At 41.5% G+C, this 18,404-nt stretch overlaps 1 protein-coding gene across 1 annotated transcript in view; it reads right to left on the bottom strand.

Annotated features, from left to right (window-relative positions):
* The window catches only part of LOC104510371 (VPS10 domain-containing receptor SorCS1-like), a gene marked incomplete at its 5' end in the record, with an annotated part of 115,098 nt that overhangs the window by 16,559 nt on the left and 80,135 nt on the right, over positions 1 to 18,404 (bottom strand). The window contains 6 exon segments of the mRNA XM_010152599.1: positions 1,019 to 1,150; positions 4,360 to 4,472; positions 5,473 to 5,514; positions 5,517 to 5,580; positions 7,652 to 7,785; positions 13,598 to 13,784. Coding sequence (XP_010150901.1) covers positions 1,019 to 1,150; positions 4,360 to 4,472; positions 5,473 to 5,514; positions 5,517 to 5,580; positions 7,652 to 7,785; positions 13,598 to 13,784 — 672 coding nt within the window.

Here is an 18,404-nt window from a genome sequence, read left to right on the forward strand (position 1 = left end):
CCTTATGCCATCCAGTGGAGTAGGAGGCATCCAGTAATACTGAGGAATTCACTATAGCACTGATGCTGATATTTGTGAGCCGATGACACCCTCTACCTAATGCTCATATAGCCCATACCAGCATGGGGTATGTCTGCTTGAGCCACGCACATGCTATATGGGGAGGCAGAGGTACAGTGGTGCTTCACTCAGGGCTAGTTATCTTATCCCTGGAAACTGAGGTAACAAACTGAGTGTTATACAGGATTTTTGCACAGCACAGTGTTTTATCTTTTAGTCACAATCATGCTAGCCCACCTGGTGTACAGGACCTTTTGGGTCTACAGGGAGACACAATCCTCTGGTTATAACCTGCTTCAGCCTCGCACAGAGAAAACAACCCATACCACCTGCACTCCACTGCCAGCATCATGACAAGGGCAGGCAGGCAATCCAACCCCATCCCTGTGCCTTAAAGTAATGAAGTTCTGGTCTGCCCAGGTCTAAAACCCAGATCTGTCCTCCTGTGCTTTCTAGACTCTTGACAGCCTCATAAACTTTGCCTTACAAGGCTAATCCTGTTCGTGTTGGCAGGAATCATCTCTTAAATCCTTTCTGCTTTCTTCCTAGTGCCATGAAGTAGAACAGAACTTCAAAGGGAGAGACATGACATCATACAAATTTATGCTGACTTAACATTACTGAGGAAATCCAAATTGGAGTCTCCACTCCTATCCATTATGCATTTCTAAATACAGCTCCAAAGCATGTTTTCAGTATTTGGGACAGAGGGGAAAGAAAAAAAACAAACACCACATTACCCCAAAAAACCCAACCAACTAAACAAACAAAAAACACACCCACCAAAACCCAGCAAAAAAACCAAAGAGGATGTAGCATGTACCACAGTCATTTTTACACCCCAGTGAATCAGTTGCATTTGTACTACAATTATTTGTTCCAACCTGTATTGGAAATCCCATATATATACTCACACAAATGCATAAACATACACTTTTCTAAGCAACGGACACGATACCTGTTCTAGGTCTGCTGCTGTTCTTTTGTTTTCTCCCGTGGCATCTTGATATGGTAAAATGAAGAGTTCGGCAGATGTGGGCAGACCGGGGAGCACTGCGACCAGAATATGCTTGCTTGAACTACCTGTTGCCTGATACATAGACAATGAATGGACAGATAAACAGTGGGGATAGCACGGAATGCTGACAGCTTCTTTGCTAAGGTATCACAGTACTTATACAAATGATGTAGGGTTTATCCGGTACAACAGGAAGAATCTTGTTAAAATCTAGTGCAGGTAAAAAGGGATTAATAATTTCCTGATCTAAGCTATTTTACCATGTTCTTCAGTAAAATATGCAGGGTCCTAAGGCAACAATGATAATCAGACATGCTAAAAGGTGCTCCTAAAAAACAGTTGCATATGGTATTATTTGCTTTGTCTAAATTTAGCTATTTTAAAGTTATCTTAGGATCCCAAGTTAGTCCCTGAAGTTCTTCATTTAGTCAATGGTAAGAAGCCACATGTTAAAGGGCAAGGTATGTGGGCAGAATTGCACTCTAGAGGTGTGATTAGCCGAAACTTCTTAAAAGCCTTGTGGAGACTTGGTGAGAGAGAGGATGATGAATTAAGTTTGAATCCCAAAAGCCAAATTCTTATAGTTCATGTCCTGGGTCAGTTCAACAAGTTAATGAGAACCTTCTTTTTTTTTTTTTTTCTTTAGGTATTGCAGATAGTATTAATCTGCAAATTTTATTTCTTTTCGTTATTGGCTGAAAATCTTAAGCAAGCAGTTTAAACCTGAATCCCCTTGAAAACACATTAGCCAAAATTCGGAAAAAAAGTGCCCCACAAACATCACTACCAGGGTCATCTCTGGTCATGGGTTTCAGCTGCTGTTACCATGACAATACACAATCAGATTGTGGAGCTGTCTTCCAGAAAAGGAGCTAGCTTGGCTTTCAGGAAGTTTTGTAAGCCAAAAGGAGAAACATAGTTTGCTGAATCTTCTTCCATTTCCTCTTTGTGTTGTGGGTTATCCAGAAAATGCATTTAAATCTCAAGGTTCTGATTTAAATCTTAAGTTTCCAGGTACTGAAGTTAGCAGGTCAAATTTAAATGAAAAAAAAAAAAGCCCCTCAGATACAAGGGCAGACCACAGCAGCTGGATGCAGCAGTTTCCCCTGCAGTCAGGTCTTGCAACCCTCTCAGACATTTATTAGACCTAAAACTCATGAATTCTTCTCCCCAGTAGTTCAGGAACAAAGACTTGGAGCAGCTGCTCATTGAAGGAAACTATAAACAAAGGACAAGGAGTCAGGAAAATGGATTACAAATCATCATTACTTTTTTTCCTAAACCCATGTTAAAAAACAACAGAAACAAAACTGGGTGCTTTTCCTTGGCGTGCAGTGGTGGGGAAGGGTTCCCGTTTCATAGCTCCACATGGTATTCCCTGGGCTGTTAGCAGTCACACATGGGATAGCCACAGAATTAGCTTATGGGTTTACAAAAAAAAACCCAAAAAAACCCAAAAAAAACAACAAAACAAAACACTACCATATAGAAGTCTCGTATATTCTTTCCAAGTATTCTGGGATGACAGGGCTTGTGTTATCTGTGCTCTAACAAGTTGCTCTAAGACGTCAAGAAAAGACACAGTATTACCAGTTAATGGGAATTCTTCATTTTCTGAGGCTGGGAATGAGGTGGGGGTTTTGGTTTTTTTTTGGGGTGGGTTTTTGTTTGTTTGTTTGTTTGTTGGGTTTTGTTTGTTTTGGGTTTTTTTGCCTGGAAGCTTTTGGCTGATCTACTCACTTCATTCTCGCCTTCTTCATCAAAAGTGGGAAACAGGACTCAAAATCAATGATGTGAGCAAATAATTATGATCATAATACAAAACAGGATATTTTGTGATAATCTGAAATTATCCCTACTTAGATAGAAGATCTGATTTTAGCAGAGAACTATAATTTCTTATGCAGATTTTTTTTATCATAGATTATGGTACTCTGTAATAAAAATGTAATACTTTAATAGAAGTTCATAAAAATTCTATAGCACAGCTATAATTTCCTATAGAATTATTTAGTTATTCAACTGATTTTTATACAGTTTACTTAATTTCTGTAGAAATCTATTGGCTTTAATTTTTACAGGAACTTTGCACAAAGGCTTGTTTAAGATGAATCATTTAGCTCTATGAAGAGGGATAATTAGCTATCAATTTTTTTTTTTTTTACTCAAACAACAAAAAGAGTCTTTGTGTTTTCACTGCTCTGCTTTTGGAATGTAGCCTTGGTACTGTAGTTTTATAATCCTATTTTTATAGCTTGATTTTGTTTTATTGAGTTGTTTATATTCTGAAAACTCATCCTGAAGATAAATGGATCCTTGAATACTTGATACAGACATAAATAAGTCAGAAGAACAAGCTCCAGAAAAATGTTCTTTTTTTCCATTTCCTCATCCTCCTCCTGCCTTTTGAGGAAACTGAAGAAAAAAATCCCAGAAACAATCCAGACAAGTTTGTGTGCACCTGAGCAGCACACAGTCTTTCCAGTCTTTTTGCACAGATGATGCCACACATCAACATATAGGCTTGCTAATAGCATCTAAAAGCCTTTTATCCTTTAAGAATCTGAGTATTTTTATTAAAAAAAGAAGCAGAAGCCCTGTTTCAACCAGTTCCTTTCTGCTGAGCTAAGAAACCCCAGCTATCTCTTCTAACTTTTCTTAGCCTTTCAGTTTGAAATGCAAATCTTCAGCCACACAAGAATATTTTTATGATATTCTGTTCCACAGTTAAAGGAGGAACTTCAGAGCTTCTCCACAGTTTTTATGAGAAAAATAGCATCCAATCCTAACCCATGAAATTCATGCTATGTGAAAGACATAAAGCACTTATTGTGGTGCTCTTCTCTGTAGTATAAATTGTTCTCTATTTGGCCTCCTAAGTTTCCTACAGCAAATTTGTAATTCCAGTAGAATAGCACTACTTTCCACTGCTGTATAAGAATAACAGTAAAAGAAGTGAGAACTTCTATGCAGCAAAGACATTTGTACAGCTATAGGCAGGTACAAGTAATTCGTTTTCTGTATGCCCTTTTCTACACATTCCACATAACCTGTTGTCATTAAAAAGAATAAACTGAAGGTTGACTGAGCATCAGATTTTCATAAGATAGGGTAATTTCACCTGTCTAAAATCTAGGATTCTGGCCGCAAACACTAGTCTAGCCTACTTTTACAGCTGATAGAAACAGAGAGACACCTTGAGAGAACAGCTGATCCAGTCCTAATGTAGGCACAAAGCAGAAATCAGAACCATTGCAATGCAGGTTATGCACATTGCTTACCTCCACCAGAGCTCTCTTGACAACTCTACTGATGTCCCTTCTCCACTCTGGGATATCTGGATTGTAGTCATCCAGGTTCGGAGAGAATGATAACCGCAGGGATTGAAAGTGCTCTGCAGATACAATGATATGGTGGTGGGTAAAGACTGTGAAATGCCTTGATGCCGAACAAGTATGCAGAACCTAGTGAAACCTGCTGCAGCTTATGTTCTGATTAATCAATCTGCAGGCAATGCAGACACTACCAGAGACTCCAGCAGTATGTCAGAGATTCACAGAGAGATTCTGGGAATTTGAGAGATTGACAGCTCGAGTGTCATGGAACCAAAAAGGGTGATCAGTCCTTACTTCAGTTAATGAATTGCACTGGAAAAAGAGCTGTGTTGGGATTTAATGTAATTGAAACACTACCTTAATCTTGACTGCTGAAGCAAGCAAGGCTCGTGAAAGAAGCTGTGATTGTACTCTCATAGACATACCACAAACACTTGAGATCTTAACTGGAAGGAGAGAGGGATAAAAGATGGGGAGAGGACTAGCCTTGCAAAACATACTTCTTAATCTCTGTTGCTGTTAAGAGAGATGCCCACACTGATGATTAAGACCATGTGCTTCATATAAACAGCTAAAACTGGGATTCCCAGTGGTTCTTAGACTACATCTACACTATATGATGTCTGTGTGTCCTAACTGCTTCTGAGGTCTGAGTACAGTATCAAATCAGTACAGGTTTATGTACAGAACTGCAACACACAGCACTGACTTATCTTCCAAGCCACGTAGCTTTTGCATGAGTTAAGAGGCCTCTACTGGCCAAGACGGGGGAAAAGCAGCTTGCAAAATGACCTAACATTTTGACAATCATGTAGGATGACCAGATAGTGACAGATACCGAGGGATCTGGGAAGGCAATCAATGTTTTGCAATCATCTCAGTCTGGACTAATGTCAGTCAGTGGTTTTCAGAGATGTTATGCAGAACTGATAACACTGAAACTGAGTTCATTCTCTCACTCCATCCTGGAATAAAGACCTCCTGTTGCTGCCAGTTAACCTGGCGCTCTAGCTCTTGACTCTGGAGAATCCTGTGTGAAATGAAAAAGGAAGAACTCACCATACACAGCAATAGTCTTTGTGTCCTGAAGAATGGTGTTTAGGTGATGGTGTTCATCCCTTCCACAGAAAACGTGAATGTAATGCTTCCTTCCAATGTGATCAGTGGCTAGAAATATATCAGAACAGGAGAAATTAAGTTAATTTGGCTGGAAAGAAAAAGAAAATTGAGTTTGGCTCTAGCCTACTGGGATGGTTTGGGGTCAGTTCCAGCTTGCAAAATGGTGTCTTGTGTCATGGAAGCCTATTTTCTGGAGATGGTCCAAGGATCCAGATAGAGATGTCCTTCTGAAGCTCAAAGGTACAGTACTAGAATTTCCAAAGGAACTAAGTTGTAAAATTGCAGTATTTCCTTCTCACTTAGTATGCTGGTTGTTCTGGATCTCATGTTAAAGTGTCCATCTTTGCTGCACTCCCCAGAGAGGCCCAGATCCTAACATGAGGGCCTGCAAGACTCATTGCTCAGGTGTCCCACTCCTTTCACTGTTAGTGAATGATTTAAAGCCACTCAAGGAGGTTGTGACAGAACCAGGAGGCAAATTAAGACTTTGCAGTTGTTCTCCCATGTTACCCTTAGACATGGAGATGATCACTTTCAGAAAGTGATGGTGTTTAGAGAGGACACAGATCCCCTCAGCTTGTTTTGCTGTGCAAACCAGTTTATTGATGAGTTGTTCCCCCTTTCAGAAGTCTCTGCTCTAACTTTTGTTGCTTATTAATGAACTCTGTGTGATCTTCAAAGCATCACGTATGGAGCCATACTCTGTTCCCACTGTAGTCTAGTAAAACTCTCACTTCAGTGAGAACAGTTAGACCAACTCTGATCACTTACGTACTTAGCAGATCAGAGGGAAGGTTAAAAGGTGACAATCACAGCCTGTAAGTACCTCTAGGGGGAGATGATTTCTGATAGTACTGAGAGTTCTTTAATCTACACACAAAAGCATAACAAGATCCAACAGCTTGAAACCGAAGTTAGAAAAATTCAGACTACAAATACGGTGCATGTGTGTAATGCTCAGAATAATGAGCAGTGAGGAAACAGTTGGGGGAGAAGGTAAGAAAGAGAAGCAATGGATTCTGCAGCATCTGAGGGAAATTATTAACGTAAAACCACAACAGCAAATAGTCAAGTTCTGCCTTAATCACAAAGAGTTAAATAAAGCAGAAAATATTGATGAAACCCTCTGACCAGCATTATACAGGAGACAATCATGTGTGGCTGAAGGTCCCTCTTGGCTTTACAAAAATCCATGAGAACCTCTCCCCTGAGAAACGACGGGTGTCTGGGTACTTCAGCCACAAAGATACATAAAATAACAGTCATAATGCCTGTACAAATTTACCACCACTGCAAGCATAGAGGCAGTAGAATGTGGTGCATGCTATTCTCATATCTGAGCAGAGCCCAGAGACAAGGAGATGTGTTGGGAATGATTTTATCCACTGGTAGCACATGATAACAAGGTCTTCTTGCACACGTCTCAGGACTGGGCTCAACATATTTAAGGAGAGACACAGAACCGATGGCAGTCTCTTCCCTTGTTAGTCACCAGAGAAATGAGGTTTAAACTCTAGGCTTATATAAACTCAGTTTCAGATATAAAATCATCTTCAGTTTAAAAGATTAGTTTCCTAAAAAAACCCCAAAACTCCCAAGTTTTGTTGTTATTGAAGAAGGAGGGTAGAGAAAAACATATTAGAAATTCTTCCAGAGTTTGGTTCACTGTGTCCAACTTGGAGGTAAATGCAGGGAGAAAGGTATTGGTAATTTACACGAAATGGCAATAGACCCCATAAGCTAGGTCACAGCAACAAACACAAAGCAGTTCTCACATTTCAACATTAGTATGTCAAATAAACATTATCCTCTCAGGCTCTGGTTTATAATTTTCTTCCATGTGTGACTATTCCCAGATCCCTCTTTCCCAAAAAGCTCCTCCAGGATTATTCTGATCTCAGTCCATACAAAATACAAACCTCTGTGTTGTTCCCAAACCACCAGACATAAGTAAGCGTTCCCACTTGGCTTGGCCACAGTACTGCCGTGGCGTTGACCTCCTTGTTCTTTGTGGTGACAAATGGTAGAGATAAGTGAACATGTTCCAAAGGACCTGCAGAGACAGAACCAGCGAGTTCCTCCAGGATTATTCTGATCTCAGTCCATACAAAATACAAACCTCTGTGTTGTTCCCAAACCACCAGACATAAGTAAGCGTTCCCACTTGGCTTGGCCACAGTACTGCCGTGGCGTTGACCTCCTTGTTCTTTGTGGTGACAAATGGTAGAGATAAGTGAACATGTTCCAAAGGACCTGCAGAGACAGAACCAGCGAGTGAGTCCTACCTCTATCTGAAATGTCAGCCTGGGGGAGAAGAGAACTGAGAGGATATCCATTTGTTTAGGGAAGAGAAGTCCTCCAAATCAGTGTGTGGCATGACAGTTAATGTTTTGGCTTGGTGCAATTTCTAAAGAGGCAAGCTGAAACCTATTTTTCACAGAACAGGATCTAGCCCTGTAACTGGAACTGAAAAAATCAGACTCTCTACTGAATGAATGTCATATACTCAGGGACATTATAAACAGTAGGGGCAGAGCAGTTATGTGAATACAGCCTCCACTGGGAAGACATACGAACATGCAGGACAAATGGCTTCAGTGGACATGAAGCATCTTTGCTGATGCAAATGCTATAATTTGTTGAACATCAGCAATGGTGTATCTATTTATATCAGCTGAAACTCTGTCAGAAGAGAGCTATTCACTGAATGCCTTCATTTTAATGTTACCTTATACACCCTCCTTTTCTGCAACAAACTATTTTATTCCTTTAGTATAAACAAAACCATAATTCATTTGACAAGTGACATTATGCCCAGGGTTAAACATTTCCCATCTACTGGAGACAGAGGGGCCTTTGTTGTTACACAGAATCATGGAATGATTTGGGTTGGAAGGGACCTTAAAGGTCATCTAGTTCCAACCCCCCTGCCATGGGCAGGGACACCCTCCACTAGATCAGGTTGCTCAAAGCCTCATCCAGTCTGGCCTTAAACACTTCTGTTTGAACACTGGGCAACACGTTCCAATGCCTCACCACCCTCACAGTGAAGAATTTTTTCCTTATATCTAATCTAAATCTACTCTCTTTCAGTTTAAAGCCATTCCCCTTGTTCTGCCAATACAGGCCTTTGTAAAAAGTCCCCCTCCAGCTTTCTTGCAGGCCCCTTCAGCTAGTGCAAGGTTGCTCTAAGGTGTCCCTGGAGCCTTCTTATCTCCACAATGAACAACCTCAACTTGCAGCTGGCCCCCATAGGAGAGATGCTCCAGTCCTCTGATCATCTTTGCGGCACTCATCTGGTCTCGTTCCAACGGGTCCATGTCCTTCTTATGTTTGGGGGCCCCAAAGCTGAACGCTTTCTGGGCTGCAAGCGTGCAATGTTGTTAAGCTTCTCATTAACAAATACCCCCAAGTGTTCTTGTCTTACAGACTAATTTTTAAAATGTGTTTTTACTGTTCACTTAGAGAACAAAGCAATTGTCCTAAGAACGACAGAGAAAGAAAAAGAATGAAACCCTATGTGACCAGGGAACAAGGGTTTCTTAAACAAATTAAGGCCACATCTACATGTCCTACCTCCGCAAGATCCTCAGTGATGAGAAGCAGAGACCACAGCTTGGGAAGATAGATTACACTGCACATGGAGTTGAGCTACACTGCTAGAGCATCTTATGTATTTCCTGAGAGGATTTTTTAGGACATATCACATGCACCTATCACCACTTAGACCTTGCTTTTCAACCTAAAGAAACATCACGCATTTGGAGCAAGCACTCTGTATCCCTATACAGCACACACAGGCAGAGACAGTGACATGGAAAAATTGTCCCAAATCAGACTTGGCAGCATAAGCAATGACCAGTATTCCTGAAAGGCAGCTGTCTCTGGGATGTAGACACAGCCCAAATAAGAGTTATCCATGATCAGACTAGCCAAAGCCTGTCATAGACCAGACACCCATTCCTTTTTCCTTTTATAATCAGCAATCAATTCTCTTCTTGAAAATTCATGAGAAGCCAGAATTTCACCCTTATTATTTTAATGGCATTCCCCTGCTCAGACATATTTCTGTGACTGGGCTGTGCTTGCTCTCAGAAAGACCCTAAGACCTGAAAAACAGCAGCTTCCCAAGCTAAATATTTTTCAGCTCTGGTATCCTTTGGGATATTTGCCAAATGCCTGATGGCAACACAGCCTTTTAAAGGAATAAATTTCCTAACACCAAATGTGGAGACAGCAGTGACAATGGAGCCCCTAAAAAGTCTAATACACTCCATAACTGCACAGCTGCTCTGAATACATCTCAAAGGATCTTGCACTGCAGAGAGTGCCCGGCACCTCCTTGGACCTCCACCATATGCCGGCTAGGATAGAACATGAAAGAAGGGCTCAAGCAAGCCAATTCCACCTTATTTCTGTGCACATAGCTAATGGGTAAAAGTGGTTGCAATGCTCAGCTGTTATCTGGCCAGCAGATGGGGATAGCTCCCTCTGGATAGTCCCTTAGTCTGGCAGGAGACTGCTTTCTCCCAGGTAAGTTTGAAGAGAAGTAATTTCTAAGCTTCATGCTGGGACATGGAGACCACAGACCTTCACCTGCCGCAGGAAAAAAACTGCGTACAAGTCCCCGAGAAGAGAAAAGGAGAAGCTTTTCAAAAGTTTCACTTTGGCAGGTGATGTTCCTCTAAAGCATTCAGACGAACATTTAACTGACTTTGCAGGGGAAATATTTGGCCTGTCAGGACAGTTCAGAGAAACTGTGGCTGCAGAAGCAATTTATATACAATTTGCTTTCCATATGCCCCAAAATACTCCTGCCTCACAATAACCTGCATTTCTGGATCCCTGGGCCAACAGAAAAGGCACTGCTTCTGTGAGCCAACCTGCCACGGCTGCAGCAGGATGAGTGCACGGGGCTGAGGCTTTGCTCTGATATTTGAGATGATAAGCACCTTGGTTGAGTGTCTGCAGTTTTCTCCTCAGCAAGGTTGCTGGCCCCTGGTAGGGAAGAATGTTGAAAGGTCCAAATCTGGCTGCACACACTTATGCAATTCAACCCAGTTACAAGGGGTCACCCTGTTTATAGCCGCTCCTAAAACTCTCTGGATGTTCAGGCTTCACGTTGCTTTTCTGTGCATCTCAGCAATACAGTGTGTGGAACTATTGTAAGGACAGATCTTTGTACAAAACTCCCCAAAGGCCAAGCTCAAACACCCCAAACAGAATACTCAATAGAGCGCTGAGTGGCAATGCAGGTGTTTAAACAGGCTTTAGAAGCTTCTGTGAATCTGAGTTAGGCTCTGGAGGGGACTGGATTTACTGCACATCCTTGTCTCAGCAAATCTTTTGCTAGTCTGAGTGGCACCATGTTCGATGTGCAACCTGTTCTGAAGTCCCTAATTCTTGTCATGTAGAGAAAGAGGAGACATATCCCTTAGAGTTGTCACTTCTCCAGGGTGTCAGGCATGTATAATCTGGCCTCACTGCAATGATCACACAGTATTTAAGTCCCATGGTGGCTTTACCTACACACAATACAGAAACATACACTCAGCTTCTAAGTCAAGTGAACCCATCTGAATATTGTTTCTTTCTTATACTGCTAAAACAATCAAAACAATTCTTATATCTTCAATGTCTCAAGAAAATGGACTAAAACAGAGTGCTGGTTTTGGCTAGGACAGAGTTAATTTTCTTCATAGTAGCTGGTATGGGACTGTGTTTTGGATTTGTGCTGAAAATGGTGTTGATAATACAGATGTTTTAGTTATTGCTGAGTGGTGCTCACACAGAGTCAAAGTCTTTGCTGTGCCTCACCCCACCCCACCAGAGAGTAGGCTGCGAGTGCATGAGAAGTCGGGAGGGGACACAGCTGGGACAGCTGACCCCAACTGACCAAAGGGATATCCCATCCCATAAGGTGTCATGCTCAGCATATACAGCTGGGAGAAGAAGGAAGTGGGGCATTTGAGGTTATGGCATTTGTCTTCCCAAGTAACTGTTACACATGACGCAGCCCTGCTTTCCTGGAGATGGCTGAACACCTGCCTGCCCATGGGAAGTGGGGAATGAATTCCTGATTTTGCTTTGCTTGCGTGTGCAGCTGTTGCTTTACCTATTAAACTGTCTTTATCTCAACACATGAGTTTTCTCACTTTTACTCTTCCAATTCTCTTTCCCATTCCATCGAGGGGAATGAGCAGGCGGCTGTGTGTCGCGTAGCTACCAGCTGGGGTTAAACCACAACAAACAGCTATAAGCCAGAAAAAGGCTGGACACCTGCCTTCTCCTTCCGTTCTGTGATTGTTGCGTGAGACAGCAGTTGTTGCTTCACGTGGCCTCATTACTTTGCAGATAGGCTGGGGATGTGCAATTGTCCCCATGGAATTGTCGCTTGTCAAACAGCGAATGATTACAAAACCTGCTTGAACAAGGCTGTCAGAATCTCCTGCGAAATATCAACCACCAAAATACTTCTCAATTTTTTTCTGATGACCTTTACAAAGGGTAAAAAAAAAAAAAAAAAAAAGACCACAGCGCCTGTTGAGCTGACTTTCATAACCAGGAGCAGTGGGAGGGGGATTTTTGCATTCAGAGCCCACAGCAGCTCCCATGGTAATTACCCAAGCACACAGAGGGAGGCAAAATACAATAGGACTCCAGAACTGAAGAAATTAGACAAAAGTGTATAAATTTCTATTCTGAGCAAAGGACCTTTTCTGTACCCTACTTAGGGTGACACTTAAACAACTAAAAATATATAAATTAATCAGTAGCTGTCTAAAAGCTGAGAATTTATCCTGATGCACGAATGCCTTAGCACAGAAGTGATATAGGCTCAACCCTCAGATCAAAACCCCAAGCTTCACAATAAGCTAATTTATGAGTCCAGTTATTTTTGCAAGCTATTATGACTTTTTAAAACATGGGATGTGTGGATTATGTGACACAAAATCTGCCACAGACCGGGATCTATCAGGTTAAGGAATCATTAATGGTACACTATGATTGTGAACCAAAGGTTTTTATTGAAGAGAAGCATTTAGGGAGATATTTGCCCCTGCTTCTCTAGTTCTAAACCTCCAACTGCTCCCATTGGTTGATATCATGGTGCACCATGAAAGACATGCCCTCTGCCCCTGACAAGGTAGCTGATTTCATGCTGTATGAAGAAACTCCAAAACTAGAGTTCAAGTATATGGAATGTGTTAAATTATCTAGACAATATGTAGACTTAATTTGGTAGGGGTAAGTGGTTTTCTGTAATCATCATGAAGTTTTGGAATTTTTTTTTTTTTTTTTTTTTTTTTTTTTAGTAAATCTGGCACAGAGGCACACTGTTGAAGACATAAATAATTGACAAAAAACCCACGCTGTATAAAGAAAACGATGGCCCCAAACAAAATCCATTAGGGATGTTACAAAATTTCAATAGTAGGTTGACCCCTTTGGGTTCATAATCATGTGCTAGAATAAATATGAAAGAACACATTGCTGGTTTTATGCAAGGACATGGGAAACATTTCAGTCATAAACCAGAAACAGCTGAAGTATAAAAAGGTTAAAAAGAACCGCAGAAGAGCAATGTGAATATAATATTTTTTCTTATAATGCTTTCTAACACCAGGATTGTGGTTCCTATGGCAACAGAAGACTGAAATGCACTGGTTTCCATCCCAGATGTGGTTGTATTTCATTAGAGGGCAAAACAAATGTACAAAGTAAAAGCCAGGGCTTTTAAAACTCATTAAAGATCCTGGATGTCTGTGTTTTTCTGGATGTGTAAACATGCTAATGAAGGTGCATTTCAGAAAGGGCTGGACACTACTTTTCGGTGTCCCAAATTAGACTACCCAAAATTAGAGTTTGAACATGGTTTAAAAAGCAAGTGTCACTATTACCTGTGGCTCTTCTCAGCCTGGAGTCCTCTGCTGGAGGACAGACCAATGCTTATCATATCCCATCATTCTGCTCCCAGCTGCAAAGCCCCAACTGTCCTCTCTAAGGACAAGTAATAATTTTTAAAAGAACCACAAAAGCTAACAATAAGTATGAACATACATACACGTTACATGCAGGTAGAGGACAGCGTTGTCAGATCCCAGGCTGTTTTCCACCAGCACGGTCACTCGGAATATGCCCACATTCTGGTAGATGTGCTTGATCCCATCTTCTGTTGAGCTGAGATTGGCATACGACACAGCGATGCCATCTCCAAAGTCCACCTGAATGAGGGATCTCTGGAGGTCTCCCTGTGGTGATAGAAAACAGAAAGGATCAGAATAGATTCTACTTTTTTTGAGGAAGACTGGATTAGTGGGGTGACCTAGATCACAACTGGAGGATAATCACAATGTCTGATGTTACCAGAGGAAAGGTGGTCACTTCAACTTGCTCAGTAGTCAGCGAAGAGGAAGTGAACCCCCTCTTGAGGTTGGCTCAGCTGCACTGTGAAAGAGGTGTCCTCCAAGGCGTGTGCTGTAGCCCTGCTTTCCTAACTGAGGACGAAGGCATCTGGAAAACATACAGGCTCCTTCCCTTGGGTTTCTGTCTAGTGAAGAGCAGGGCTGTAGTGTGGAATTGTGGTCATCCCTGCAAGCACTCAGGATGGGTGTAGCTTTTGAGATTGCCTCAGGAGTCATTGGAACAACCCACATTGTGAGCTTCTGTATTTAAAACCATGAAAAGCAGAAAAATAAAACTCAGAAGTCCTCAGGGAAGAGTCAACTATATCGAAGTGGTGTGGTGTCAAAAGAACTGCTTCAGCTTCACATGATAACAACAGCTTACAGCAGCTTATGACTTGTTCAGTGGCCTGACTTAAAATGAGCTGGATTTGTATTTATTTCACAACAGCTACCAATACTGCTGACACTAAGTGGGACCCTTTGTGCCAGCCTCAGAAGGCGAGGGCTAATGAGTTGACAGAGCTCATTAAACTCTTCTCCTCGTGCCTAGAAATAATCCCAGCAGAGCGGGTTTGTGGTAAAACTCCGCCACATTGTGATATTAGTCTCCTGGGCTGCTAATTTAGCACATTTCATAATTGTTACAGTAAATTAAAATAAATAAATAAAATTCACAACTGGGAGACAAACGTCAGAGTCACCCAGCCCTAAAAAGCTTTTTAAACACAAGAGAGGGGAGTGATGCAAAACAAACAAACACCAAATAAACACCAAAACTATAACCTATGTCTTACACACCCAAAACACCTGTAAGATTTGTCATATCATGAGGTAGTGATAAGCCTATGGTAAGGGCAGTTTCTGACAGCCGAGTTACACAGTCTACACCGATCTACTAACCACGGCTGTTATAGATCCTCCCCCTTTCAGGTAAGATGCGGTACCTTCTCTTAACTTCAAGCATTCTTGCTCCTTTTGAAAGTCCCCCTCAGTGGCTCTGCATGGTGCTTATGCTGGGTATGTTCACACTTGCTGGCTGTTGCCGTGGAGCAGCTCACTCCACAGCCTGGCGCACTGAACCAGCTGCCTCTGTCTGGAAGAGTGCTGTCAAATTAATAGCTTAGGGCAGTTCATAAAATTGGCTGAAAGTACATTTAATTTACTTTGGTTTGGTTTCCTTTTCCTTGTTTTTTGTTGTTGTTGCCATTGTTTTATTGTTGTCGTTGTGGTTCTTCTTTTCCCTTGAGAGAGAAGCAGTCCCCTGGATGCCCGATGGGAACAAAAGGTACCCATGTAAGCAGTTGGCATCAGGGAGGATTTCACACCAGGAAGGGAAATGTTCGTGTGAGCAAGTATGAGAGGGAAGTGTAACATAAGGTTTCTATTTCTCATGTTCTCTCAGTCTTTTTATAACTTGTTGTAAATGCAGATATAGTGGAGGTTTGCCTGAAGGAAAAGCAGCAGGAGCAGAGATACACCTGGGAATGGCAAGAGACAAATTTCCCAGATGCACTCTTTTTATAGGCTGAAGCTGTAGCCATTTTGCTGCCCTGGCACCCTGCTGCAAGTTCCATTCCTTCCAAATGGGTGGGACAAAAATAACTGTTGCTCTCTTCTGGAGGAGCCCAGACTGAAGGTGTGGCAGGGGGAAGCCATCCCTTGGCAGAGGCATATGTCTGGGGATTCATACAGCTATTTCATGCCATTTCCCTCCTGGTGTTTTGAAGGTACCGACAGCAACTCCCTGTACTCTTGAGAACACCAGCAAGGGAAAAGGAACCCTGCGGTGCTGAGACATTAGGGAGAAGGCAAATCTGAATATCCTTTTAGAAAGAAATATGAGGATCTTGCATGTTAACCCTGCTCCAGGTTGCCCTTGAGTAGTTCTTGACTAAGTTTCTCTTAGTAACTAATTTGGTAACATCTGGAGTTTCCAATAATGTATTGTCAAACCTGAGAAAGGTCCTTGAGCAATGCAAATGACTAAGGTCTCCATTCAGCAAAGCTTTTGGCACATTCTCCACTGGTTGCTTTACTAGAAATTTAAGCACCTGCTTACATTCTTCTTTGAGACAAATATCACTGAGAGGCAAGGGTATCTACCTGTGTTACACAGAGGATCAAACTAGGAGGATCATGCCAGTCCTCAAGAAAAGCCATTAGCACAGGTGATGGTCTTAAGTACAGTTATGTCCTCAATTAAGCAGAGTTGTTTGAAAGCAGATGTGCAGTTTCAAAGATGATGCAGTGGCTTGGGCACTCGTGACTGAGTGAGCCAAGAGAAGGCATCAAATGGGATATGCCTCCACAGACAGAAGTGAGCATATAAGAGCTCCTCAGCTCTGAACAACATTCAGAGGGAAATATGTTCTCCCAAGCATGGCGCTGGACTCGGACCAAAGACAGATCTCTGAAGTACCCTTAGGTGCTCTTACAATTCCCCTAGGTCCATCATCACTAGGGCTTTAGTCATCTTTTGTTACTAAAAAAAGAGATGATGTCTTTGAACTTTTTTCACTAAAGACACACTACTGGGACAAAAGCTGTTCACACAGTTAAAACTACACCACCACAGTGACCCTGCTAGCTTCATCATCTCTGAGTATATTCGAGGTCATGCTGTTGAAGCATATTTTGAGGTTGAGTATATATTCCTCTGCTATCTTAAATATGCATATGCATTTTGTATCTGATGAAAAGGCTGACAATATTTTAGAGCAGCCCTGATTCTGCAAGTGTCAAAATTCATGCTCTAATTAGTGTTTTTTTTCTTGTCTTCATTTTTGCCATAGCCATGAAACCCATGGTGTCTACAGGTGCTGCCAAGGAAGGGAGCCATTTCTAAGGTATGCAAGATTTAGATTTCAATTTTTCTTCCAAATTCCCTAGGGAGAAAAGATGCTGACAGAGACATCTGAAAATCTAATTGGAGAAGAGCTTCAGCTGCTGTTCCTCCAGTCTTTTTCATTTGTCTTAGCCTTTCCTGTTTTGTTTTAAAACCCTTTCAACTGGAAATACATTTTCCATTCAGTAAGATCCAGGCTATAACACTTCTCTGAAAATGCCACATTTTGAAATGCTGACATTTAAAATTCTAGTTAAGGAAAGGAGAGAAAAAAAGTCAGGAAAACAAAGACACTGTGTTTCGACTTGTAATATTTTATCTGTGCCAAGTAAGAGCACAAGCAGAGTAAGACAGGAAGAGAAAGCAGGTGAGCCAAAATCAAAACATTCCCCATAGAGCCCAGACCTGATGTACACCAGCTCCAGCTGTCTGTGTCTCACGCAGCTCTCCAGAGCCATTTGCAAGTGGCTGTTTTACCAAGAGAAATTTTGTTTTGCAACATTTTGATGTATAGATATACATCTTGCAAAAATCTCTCCTGTTGCTTTTCCCAGCTTCTCCTTGTCATTTTGGCAAGTCCAATACTCCATGATAGGGGTTTTCTGAAGCTTTTAGCTCAGTTAAGGCAGACGGAAAACTCCTCACATTAGTTCTGCAGACAGAGCAAAGCACGTGGATGCAATCAGCACTGAGCAATCTTCGGGGAGCCTCTCCGGCCTTCATTGTAAGAGATCTGTAATGCTAGCACTCTTTGGCATCAAGGAAGAAATTTGCCAGGTTGGCTGCTTGTGATATCTCTGCATCCAGTTCCAATATTTTAAACACACTAAGCTAGTCAGCAACTAATTACAACAGCTAAAACAAAAAAATAAGAACTTTTGATAGATGTTTTTTTACCTGACTAGGTATATGCAATATGCACAAGCTTAGGTATAACCTGAAGTACACTGTAATCTTGATAAAGGCTGTAGTCCAGCCAAAGGCTTTAGCATATGCAGAAATTTAAGAACACAAGTGCTCCTTTTAGGCTGAAAAGAAGTCCTGGGAATTAGAAATCAGTTTCCCAAGGCCCCATACTGTTTACCTATACAACTTTTGATAGTAAAATGTAAATCAGAAATTTACTGTTTTCTAAGAGATTTTCTCACTAAACGTCTAGAGGATTTCCAAGCGTAAACAAAAAATTCCCCTCCCTCCTTCCCCTCCTCTTCCCCTGCAAGCCAAATGCACATTTTGCCTGTATCTTGCTAAAAGAATAAAAGTCTAGAGCATACACAAGACCTGGATCCTCCCCAAAAAACGTGAAGCCTCCAGCCTCAGGGTATATCAAGAAACAGCCAAGAGAGTTTGCAACAATATTTTTACATTTTGATTACTTTTATACAGACCTCAGTATGCTGGTATATACAAGACACACCTAGCAGGATCCTCTCTCAAACACTATGTCTGAATCTTGCTCAGAAGATTTCAATAACGAGTTTTCTTTATTCAGTTCCAATATTTGTATCTAAATGGAAGTACTAAAACAATGAAAAAAGTTCAAGGTTTTTAATTTTGGTTCCCATATTTGAGATTTAATTTCTAAGTCTCCAATTATACACCAACTTTTGCATCTTCTT

This window comes from Eurypyga helias, unplaced genomic scaffold (assembly GCF_000690775.1).
Source record: "Eurypyga helias isolate BGI_N326 unplaced genomic scaffold, ASM69077v1 scaffold4705, whole genome shotgun sequence".
Taxonomy (NCBI): Eukaryota; Metazoa; Chordata; class Aves; order Eurypygiformes; family Eurypygidae; genus Eurypyga; species Eurypyga helias.